The 10671-nt window shown below is 34.5% G+C and overlaps 1 protein-coding gene across 1 annotated transcript; it reads right to left on the bottom strand.

Moving 5' to 3' along the window:
• Window positions 1-3476: 3476 nt before the first annotated feature.
• LOC110265751 (uncharacterized) lies at window positions 3477-5378 on the bottom strand. Its single transcript, XM_088495824.1, has 7 exons — window positions 4893-5378; window positions 4720-4806; window positions 4385-4513; window positions 4102-4127; window positions 3900-3995; window positions 3736-3829; window positions 3477-3650 (listed from the first exon to the last, which is right to left on the bottom strand). The coding sequence occupies exons 1-7, from the start codon at window positions 5376-5378 to the stop codon at window positions 3477-3479; spliced, it is 1092 nt and encodes a 363-aa protein (XP_088351950.1).
• Window positions 5379-10671: the final 5293 nt, after the last annotated feature.

Below are 10671 nucleotides of genomic sequence, written 5' to 3'. Positions count from 1 at the left end.
ACATTGACTGTCAAAATAATGCATGAAGATAAATATGTGGATTGAATGTAATGTATTAGTTTTGATTAATTATCTGGAACTTATAGCAGACGATCAGGTGTAGATCAGAACTTTTTTGGGTGTATTTTTGCGGGAAGTGTGGGTGTATTTACAATTTACTGCTTTTTCTGTTATTTTAACTGAGTTGTTGTTGTTCGGGTGTATTATATCAGACATGATTGGGTGTGTTTTTAGTTTTTGACATGGTGTATTCTGCAGCCTGTGTATTTATAGTTTATGGCTTTTATTGTCATTTTAGTTGAGTTGTTGCGGTTCGGTGGGTGTATTATATCAGACATGATTGGGTGTATTTTTAGTTTTTGACATGGTATATTCTGCAGCCTCTCTCTGTTGTTGATGACCAGTTTGTTCCGAAGGTTGGAATGACCTTTACCACTCTTGAAGATGCTAAAAAATTTTACAGGAACTACGCCAAGGCTGCAGGTTTTTCTACAAGAGTTTGGAGCAAAAATAGGAAGGGAAACGAGATTAAGAATCAATTGATTACATGTAGCAGAGAGGAAAAATGGAAATCTAAAATATCTCCGACCGAGAAGACTAATCCGACAGCGGGTTTAAACTGTCCTGCAAGAATTTATATACACACATTGAAGGATGTCGGTGCTTGGATCATTTCAAAGGTTGTGCTGGATCATTCACACCCCTGCTGTCTAAGTAAAGTAGAGATGCTCAAACAGCACAGGGAACTAAGCATGTCCATTTGTCGTACAATAGAGAATAACGAGGAGGCCAGTATCAGACCAAGCAAAACCTACCAATCATTTGTTGCGGCTGTCGGGGGTCACCGCGAGTTAAATTTTATCGAAAAGGATGTGAGGAATTACATTACCAGGGAAGTGCGGAATGTTTCCGAATAAGAAGATGCAAAGGAATTCGGGAAATATTTGTTAAGAATGAAAGAGAAGAATCAGAATTTCTTTTTTGAGCTTGAACTCGAGGAGGATCAATCGATTAAGCTGGCTTTTTGGGCCGATGCAAGAAGTAGAGCTGCCTTTGAGTATTTCGGAGACGTTATTTCATTTGACACCACCTACAATACAAACAGGTAACAAACTGCCCCTGTTTATGATGCTAAATTAATGTATTTTTATGAATCCGCAGCAGAGGTGTATATTGGCTGTTTTTTTGGGTGTATACGAAGCATTTTTTGGGTGTACCTAATGATTTTGCATTCTGCACTATGGTAATTTGTTTCAGGTATAATTTGGTTTGTGGTTCTTTTGTCGGGGTGAATCACCACGGTCAGTCAACACTTCTCGGATGCTCTTTGATGAAAAACGAAGAAATTGAATCATTCAAATGGTTATTTCAATGTTGGCTTCGTTGCATGGGAGGAAACGCTCCGAAAGAGTTTCTCACCGATCAATGCGCATCAATGAAAAGGGCTTTAGAGGCCTGTATGCCAACAACAATTCACCGTTGGTGTATTTGGCACATCATGAAGAAGATACCAAGCAAATTAAACGGGTACAAGGGACATGCAGATATTGAACAAGAAATGAGCCAAGTTGTTAGGAACTCTCATAGCAAAGACTCATTCGATAGGAATTGGAATAATTTTCTGCTAAATTTTGGTCTTATGGACAACAAGTGGCTTTCAGGTAATGTTTGTTAAAAATCTGCAGTAGAGGTGTAAATTGCATGTTTTTTCGGGTGTATTTATAGTCTGTGTTTGGGTGTATTCTGCAGATCTGTATGAAGACCGTCATATATGGGTTCCTATCTATCTGGATCACCACTTCTGGGCAGGGATGAGAAGCACACAAAGGAGCGAGAGCATACATTCATTTTTTAACAAGTTTATCACCCGGAACAGCTCGCTTATTCAGTTCATCAAACAATACGATAATTGCCTCGGAAGCAAGGAGCAAGCAGAGAGAGAATCAGATGCTGCAGATTTTCATACAGTCATACCGTGTGCAACCAAATCCTCCATTGAAGCTCAGTTTCAAGATGTGTACACTCATCAAAAGTTTAGGGAAGTCCAAGCGCAATTCAGAGGAAAGGCGAATTGCATCACCAGATTAATGAATTTCGCTCTAGGCTATTCAGTATACGAAGTCGGAGAACAAGTTTCCAGCTCAATATTCAACAAGTTTGTGGTTACTTACGACTCAGTAGCAGCTGAGGTAAAATGCCAATGCTTATTATTCGAGTCAAGAGGGATACTATGCCGTCACGCACTAAGCGTGTTAAGCTTTGAACGAGTAAGCCAAGTGTCACCTAGATATATACTGGAACGATGGAGCAAGAAGGTAAAGAGGCGACACACATCAAGAGCAGCCACGACGAGCCACTGTTGGAGCCAAGAAGCAAGATGTTTGACCAATTGGTTTTTCGTTCGCAAAATATTTGCGAATTTGCATCCGAATCGGAGGAGCTGACTGCAATTCTGCACCGTGCGTACGATAACGTCATGGCTGAGATGGAATCATTAAAAGCCAAAAGGAAGGGGACATGTTCTTTATCCCACGAAGATGCCAACTTGGAATCCGTTAACGAGCTTCAAAACCCGCCAAGGATTCGAACAAGAGGACGTCCAAAAAATAGGCTAGGTTCAAAGTTGGACAAACAGATTGCAAATGCCACAAAGAAGAAGAAACCGAAAGTTTTAAGCAAGGTAAAAGTAATGTTCTTTAAATTTGTGGTGATTGAATTTATTTTTCTCGTTAATAGTTTAGCTAATATGTGAGTTTGTTATATTCAGATAAACTTGTTTGATGCTGCATTAGTGGTGCATTCAAATTCCAGCCAATATCAAGGACATGTTATGAATTATCAGTTCAGGGTACCAGCAGCAGGGGATAACTCTTTGGGTGTATAGTTACAGAATATGGGTGTAAAAGCACTGTTCTTTTGGGTGTATTTTTGTGAATTTTCTTGTGATTCACATTTTACATATAGATACATATATTTAGGGTTTAGGTTTTTAGGGTTTACAGGTTAGGGGTAAGGGTTTAGGTTTTAAGTGTTTAGGGTTCAGGGTTTTAGGCTCAAAGCATTAGGGGGGTAGATCTCAGGGTGTATATTCAACTTTCTTTGGGTGTAAAAAATCGCAGGTTATGGGTGTATATTTGATTTTATATTTTTCTTCATATTATAGTACCTGTAATTCATACATTTTGAATACAGCACAGACAGTTTAACAGCACAGACAGTTTGGGTGTATATTTAAGCAATCTTGGGTGTATATTAAACTTTCGTTCGGTGTAAAAGTTTATAATTTGTGTTTAGATCTGCCTTGATGTTTTTCTTCATATTTTACCACTTGTAATATAGAGCTTTTGAATACAGCACAGACAGTTTAACAGCACGGACAGTTTAACTATGGAAAAAAATTTCATTGAATAGAAGTTGTTTATAAATGGCAAATTTTTACAACATTTGTTCAATTTACAAACTAGCTAGCAGTTAGATTACTCAGTTTCTATATCAGTAGAATTTATCTGACAAAATGGACTCAATAATACTGAGGATGGTTTGGACAGTCTTATTGCATTACTCGCTCTAATTGCTTGATCTCTCTCTTTATTCATTTCACTGAATAGTATCCGCGAAGCATATTCTACTCTATAGTGGTCCACCTCGTCCTACAATTAAAAAGTATATTCTGTTTAAACAACAATATTAATTCAGTAAAGTAATACAGAGTTATATAGTTTTAAAGACAGTTACCTGTGGCCAATTATCCCATTCATACTTCGCCCTTTTAATGTTTTCGGGCTCAATTAACTCAAGCCACTTCATAACGTAAATAGCACAGTCATAGCTGAAAACGAAGAAAATAAATTACAAATCTCATTTAGGAAAGTTTTATGTTCAGAGTCACAAATTTATACCTTGATTTTTGGCCTGAGATATTAACGTATGTTGCTTTAATTTCCAACTCATTCTCCTTTTTCTTCATAGGTGTCCCGCCGGCATATGCTCTAATTCTTGAAATTACATATCCATTAAAAAACAAAACAAATCAGTAATACACCCGAATGAAATACACCCAAAGGAGAACATACTTACACCCAAAGCAAAACATACATATACCTTATATTGAATTGAAATACACCTATCTATTAAAATAAAGAACACAGAGCCAACTTACAGTGAATTTATTAAGCTGCTTTCTCTCATTGCTTGGAGCTTTCTTGTGTAGCGGGTCAAGTATATAAAATCTCCGCTTTGTTGTATCAATCACCCATAACCATCAATGGTCTGAGTAGCAAACAGGCGCAAAAATCTGAAGGATTGCCACATTTCAACAGTGTGTTATTTTATTTGGCATATAAGTAAAGAACGGTACTAACAAATTTTACAAATGAAAACTTACATATCGATGCGAAGTTAATTTTTTTGCATCTATGAAGGGAATAAACATTGGGTAGTCTTCCACTCTGAATTCTTTATTGGTTTTAGGTGATATGAATTCCCCGTTTGGGTGCTTCGAAACGGCCATGTTCTGCAACAATTGTAAAGCAACAAATGAAATACTGAAAATACATCCAAGTGAATACTTTAAATAAACCCAAATGACTACACAACTTACACCCAATTGAACGTAAAAAATACACCCAAATGAATACAAAAACAGACCCAGTTGATCAGAGAATATACACCCTAAGGAATACAGAAAATACACACAAAAATCGTAGAAGTAACACTTACCACAATATCAGGGGGGAGACAGTATACTTGTTGTCGAAACCTTTTATCATTTTTCTGGTTGAGGATGAGGCACATGGCAGATACAATCTAAAAATATATGCCGAAATCAATTTACATTAATAAACAATGCAGTTAACTTTGGGGTAAAAACATTAATGTTATTCTAATATTACATCAGCTTCTATATAACTTCCTGCCTCGAGCGATGCAAGGTGCATTCTAGACAATATGTATTTATCTTGGGCAATCAGAGTGCACACGTTGTCAAACTCGTTAGTTTTGCCATCTGCGTATGTCTTCACTCGCGTTGCCCAGATGTAGCACTTCTCTTTCATATCACCCGTATTTTGATTTATTCCCGCAGGAGTTTCAAACTTCCCAGAACTTTCTCCGCCAGTCTCCTTTTGAATTTGTGGACTTTTACTTTCTTCTTTCGCCGCACTGCTTGCTATTTTTTGTACCAAATCCTCTAATTGTTCTAGCAAATTTGCAGTTTCTGGAGTTTTTGCCCTGTCTGCCTCCTGCGTTGACGCTCCCTCCTGCGTTGACGCTCCCTCCTGCGTTGCTGCTTCTTCTTGGCTTGAATCAGTCAAGCCAAGGCTGAATGATGGCATTGGATCTGTTTTAGGAACATACGATGCTGTCCGTGCCATCATCATCAGCGCAGCAGCGTCTTCTGCGGCTGGATAACTGCGTGATCATGTATAACGTATTATAAGAGTAATAATATACGGATGATAAGCAAAGATTGATTTTACTCTGATGAACTTACATTTTAGATGGAGCTGGGGAAAGCGTGGGTGTGCTTTCTTCAAGTTGTTGGGGGGGGGTTCAGGAGTGCTGCACAGTTACACAAAATTAATCATGGCGTAAAAAAAACTATTCAGGAACAATATACACCCAAACTGTAACCAAATATACACCCGAACTGTAACCCAATATACACCCAAACTCTAAACAAATATACACCCAATACTATTTCTTAAGTTTTTGTAGTTCCTTCAATTTGTAGCAGAGGGGTTGGTTCAAAATCTGTCTCAGGTGTTTCTTCAAATTCCGGCACAGTGGTTGTTTGGGACACTGGCACAAAAACTTGAATCGGAACTCTAAACAAGAAGAAAAATGAAAGGTTAACAACGCCTTTGAAAATAATAAGGTTATAAGGTTGAAATATTCTTGAAAAACTCACATTGCAAGCCCTTTCGACGGTGTCTCTTCCCTCACAACCATTATATTCGAATCAGCCGGCTCACTGGCTGACTCTTGAACCAGACTCAACCTAAAATACACCCGAACAATTCAAAAGAAAGACATGCTTTGTTTTTTGAGAACTTACATACTTGCAGTTTTTGCTTTTTTTTCCTGCCTTTTTTTTCTCGAATAAAATAATAAAGGGCTTTTTTTTCTAAAAAAAATATATACAGAATTAGAAGTAGAAGGTAATAAAAGAACAAAAGTAACGGTTATTTGAAAGAAAAATTACATGCTCTCTGTCGGCCTGTTTACACTACTTTATTCTGTGTGTCCTTGAGAGGAAAGATCATCACTTCCCAAGTTCACGTTCGGTATTCTAAACAGATTTCATGTTATTCAGACAAAATATGATACAGGTAAATCATGATAACAAGATTTTATTAAATAATGCTTCTTACGTTTCAGAGGAGACATAGCGACCTTCTGTCGATCGCAGGTCAGCTTCCTTCTCCCTGCGAAACAAGAAACAATTATTAGCAAAGAAAACACACTAAAATCTGAAATATACACCCCAACAAGACATACCCCTCTGCAGCAGATTTTTCATTGTTTTCCCTTAACAATTCATCTAGATATTCACTTCCTATTTCATATCTGTCACTACATTCATAAAAGAAGATGTTAACAAAAATAATTATGATGATAGACGGTAATATAGCTTACGAAGTACTGTACCTATCATAGGATTGATCTTCTTCAGGAGATGAATGCTCAACAACAACCTTTTTCTTTTTGGATTGTGTTCTGGGTGGAAAAAACAAGTATGAATCAGAAATAAAAAATTAATTTTATCACAGAATATTATCCAAAGAAGTGCTTACTTTTTTGGTGTTCTTTGTGTCTTTTTCTTTTTTTTTTTTTTGCTTCTTCACCGGTGATGATTCTTCGCTTCTATAAGTTAATAAGAGACACTTCAGTTAATACATGAGATCTTGATAATTAAGCCAAAAGAAAGGAGTAATAATTTCAGAACATTACTCATCAGTTGATTCAGATTCTGAATCAGAATCCTCTTGACTCTTCTTTCTTTTTTTGAAGTCCATTCTGGAAGGCAAACAATCATTATTTAGAACATACTAAAGATATAAAATACACCCAAATGAATGCACAAGATACAACCAACTGAATGGACAATATACACCCAACACAACAAACAAAATACACCCAACTTAATAAACAACATACACCCAACTTCATAAACAAAATACACCCAAATGGTTCCACAAAATACACCCAACTCGATAAAGAAAATACACCTAAGTATGGTACTTACTTTTTCCCCTTTTTGCTGGGTTGTTTTCTTGGTGAATCCTCTGAGTCTTCTTGAGTCTCAGACTCAGAGGTAGAACTGTCACTATCAGTTGTTTCTTTCTCCGAAGACGATGTTGAAATTGCCTTCCTTTTTTTTGTTTTTTTGATTTCTTGTTTTTTTTCTTTTTTCTCTATTTTTTTCATTTTCTCTCTTGTTTGCGCCATCTTTACAATCCCCTGAAACATTAGATATTTTAGTTAGCAGCATTCAGGTAAATAAAATACACCCAACATATTATGTTCACTTACCATATTTTCCCCTCTTTCCGCCGTCATTCTTTCGTTCAACTGCTCCTTACTCCAGTTGGCAATCCAGGGTTTTGGCGGTCTTTCAGCCCTCTTCTTGCCTTTATTTTTAGAAAGATGAAAGTAAATTATCATCAGGACAAAGAGGCAGCCATCAATTGCCTTTTCCTTTTTCTCCTTGTAGTCGGTTATGCCCTTGACGATAAAATTCAAAATATGCCCTCCCCAGTTTCGCTCTGTTATGGTGTCCATCTCAAAAATTGGGGCCAGGTGCACAGGCGAGATTTTGTTTATTGTCGTTGGTAAAAAGAACGCCATCTGTATATAGAGGATGAAAATCCTCTTGAACATTACGCGATCCTCTTCGTTACCAACGCCAATATCCATCATCTCATCTATAAGACTTTTGAGGGTCTTACCCTGGAATCTTCTAAAAATTTCTTTGTCATCCTCAGAAAGTTTCTTATAATCGACTTTCTGAGGAAATAGATATCCTACAAAAAGAAAAACAACATAGTATGAAAATCAGTTCAAATACACCCAAGCATCAACTAAAATACACCCAAGCATCAGTTAATATACAACTATAATTTTTAGCGAGTTACCTGTTGTGTTGATGCCAAGCGCATCACCTATTTTTTTTTTTTTTGTGTTATTTTAAAAGAACCGTATCCGATTTCCAGTCTCTTCTCCCCTAATTTGAAGTTGTTAGCCAGCTTCCTTAACACTTGGTGATGCACCTTTAGTGGTGGAATGTGCATCAAGCCACCGAATCCCAAATCCCTGACAATCGTTTTCTTCTCCTCACTCATGTTTCTGAATTTATCACTTAACAAATGTGTTGCACACTTAAGGTCTTTGGTTTGCTGTAAACAAGAATAAAATTATATAAAACTGATTTCTATTATATAAAACTGATTTCATCTAAGACATATATTTGTTCTTACATTTTTTTCAACTTGGTTTCTCGCTGCCATTTTTTCTGAAATGAAAAATACACACATATATATCAGCAAGATACACCCATATATATGAGTCAGATACACCCATAGATATCAGTAAAATACACCCATAGATATGATTCAGATACACCCATATATATCAGTCAGATATCACTCAAACATGCATCAATATACAAGGTCAAGCAATATACACCCATGGACAAGCAAATATAAGAACAGTTGCAACTGCTGACTATTACAGTATATCAGTTCAGAAATATACACCCAACAATTTGTGCCATATACACCCAACAAATTACCTCATATACACCCACCAAACTACGGAATATACCCCCAAAAAATCAGTTACCAGAAGAACTAGAACAACAAGAACAGTAACACCTAGAAGAACTAAGAAGAACAGTGTAACATAAAACCAAGAATAACATTAAAACCTAGAACAAGTAGAACATGATAAACTGTAAAATGAGACGTAGAGCAAGAAGAATAGTAAAACGCACAACAACGTAGAAGAACAGTAAAACCTAGTTCTTCAATTTCGAAATGTGGAAAATATACATGAATGGTAATGTAACGTACCTTGAGTATTATAGCTTTGTTTTCTCTGGAGATTCTTGATCGAGAGTTCTATGTTGTGTTGATGGAATTTTCGAATCTTAGCGACGAGTTGTATATCTTCAGTATCGAATGATGCTCGAAAATGGAATGTTTGCTTTTTCTCTGAATGGCTTTGAGAAGTGGAAGAAGTGGAAGAGTCTGCCATTAAGAGACGGTTTACCCGAAGCGTAACCGTTTGAGTGGAACGCGTGAATGTTACGCTCCATTCAATATAATTCAGTGCGCTTGTGGAATGTTTGTGGGCTGGGGACTTGTATCACTTGTAAGGTCTTATTACTTGTATGTGTAGCAGGCCTGGAATAATTATTAATGCTTTTTGAAATATATTATTGATAAAAAATCTATTGGTAAATTTGACTATAATTAACGACGACAAAAAAATCTATTGAAAAATATAACGCTCTCGGCCAAATAAATTGAAGCAATTATGAAAGAAAAATTTGTCATTGGCAACAAAAATTTGTTGAAAATTACTGACAAACAAATATTTATTAGTAAATTATTATTAATGGACAAAATCTATTAATAATTTTCTCGATAACTAAAAATTACGAAAATCAAATTTGTTTACAAATTTATTTGTAATATACAATTTTCTAGTAGTAATTTGTTTTCAATTTTAGTATCTTTTGAAAAAAATATTTTACAAAAGAACAAAATGAAAAAATAAAATTTTATTGTTTTACTAAGTACTTCCTTTTTCTCTTAACATACAAAATTTTAAAAAAGATTAAAAATAAAAAATTCCAAAAATAAGCATAACTATATTTTAAATTTTAAAAATTAGTATTATCTAATAAAATGATAGACAATATTTTTATAATTTAAAAAGCATCACTGCTTAAAGTTATGACTGTGTTTATAGTATTTTTAATTTTTTTTTATGTTTAAAGGAAAAAGAAACACTATTTTTTTCGGTTTGCTCGTTTATAAAATATTTTTTTCAAAAAATACTAAAATTGAAAACAAATATATTCTCATTAGACTTTAGAGTTACGACTCTCGTTTTCCCCCGTGTGATTTTTTTTCTTTCTTCGAATTGTTATTAATCAATAACTTAGTATTTTTAATGCTAGAAATTTGGATAAATACCTATTTTAGTTTTTGATAATTATTTGTTCACAAGACAATAAAATTTTTGATAAAAAATATTATTTTTGGATTTTGATATTTAATTTTATAAAATTGGTTAGTTTTTTTATTAATGATATTTCTTAAGAACATATTTATATGACACGTTAATTATTAATATATCCGTTATTTAATTTTTATACGTAAAAATAATTTAAAATCATTAATATTTTTTAGTTTTATATACTAAATATAGTTAATGTATTTAAAAAATAAAAAAACACTAAACTGCCTTGACAATGAAACTTTCAAAATTTTTTTTGTCAATTTTAATTAATTTTTAATGGATAAATAAAGTATATAATATATTATGTAGGCTTATTCTATTAATACAGAATAAAAATATTGATAGAAGAACTAATTAATTTCATAAAAATAAAAATTAAAAATAAAAAAAATATTTTTTTTATTAAAAACTTCATTATCTTTT

Source organism: Arachis ipaensis, chromosome B8 (genome assembly GCF_059453495.1).
Source record: "Arachis ipaensis isolate K30076 ecotype BB chromosome B8, ASM5945349v1, whole genome shotgun sequence".
In the NCBI taxonomy this organism is placed as follows: Eukaryota; Viridiplantae; Streptophyta; class Magnoliopsida; order Fabales; family Fabaceae; genus Arachis; species Arachis ipaensis.
Note: the sequence above shows the minus strand (reverse complement) of the source record. Positions and strands in the feature narration are given on the sequence as shown.

Excerpts from the sequence above, each read along its gene's own strand:
- LOC110265751 (XM_088495824.1), bottom strand. The coding sequence starts at position 5,378 with ATGATGATGGCACGGACAGCATCGTATGTTCCTAAAACAGATCCAATG. Across the intron at positions 4,514-4,719 it reads GTCTCCCCCCTGATATTGTG|AACATGGCCGTTTCGAAGCA; the intron begins GTAAGTGTTACT and ends CAATTGTTGCAG. Across the intron at positions 3,830-3,899 it reads ATCTCAGGCCAAAAATCAAG|CTATGACTGTGCTATTTACG; the intron begins GTATAAATTTGT and ends CTTCGTTTTCAG.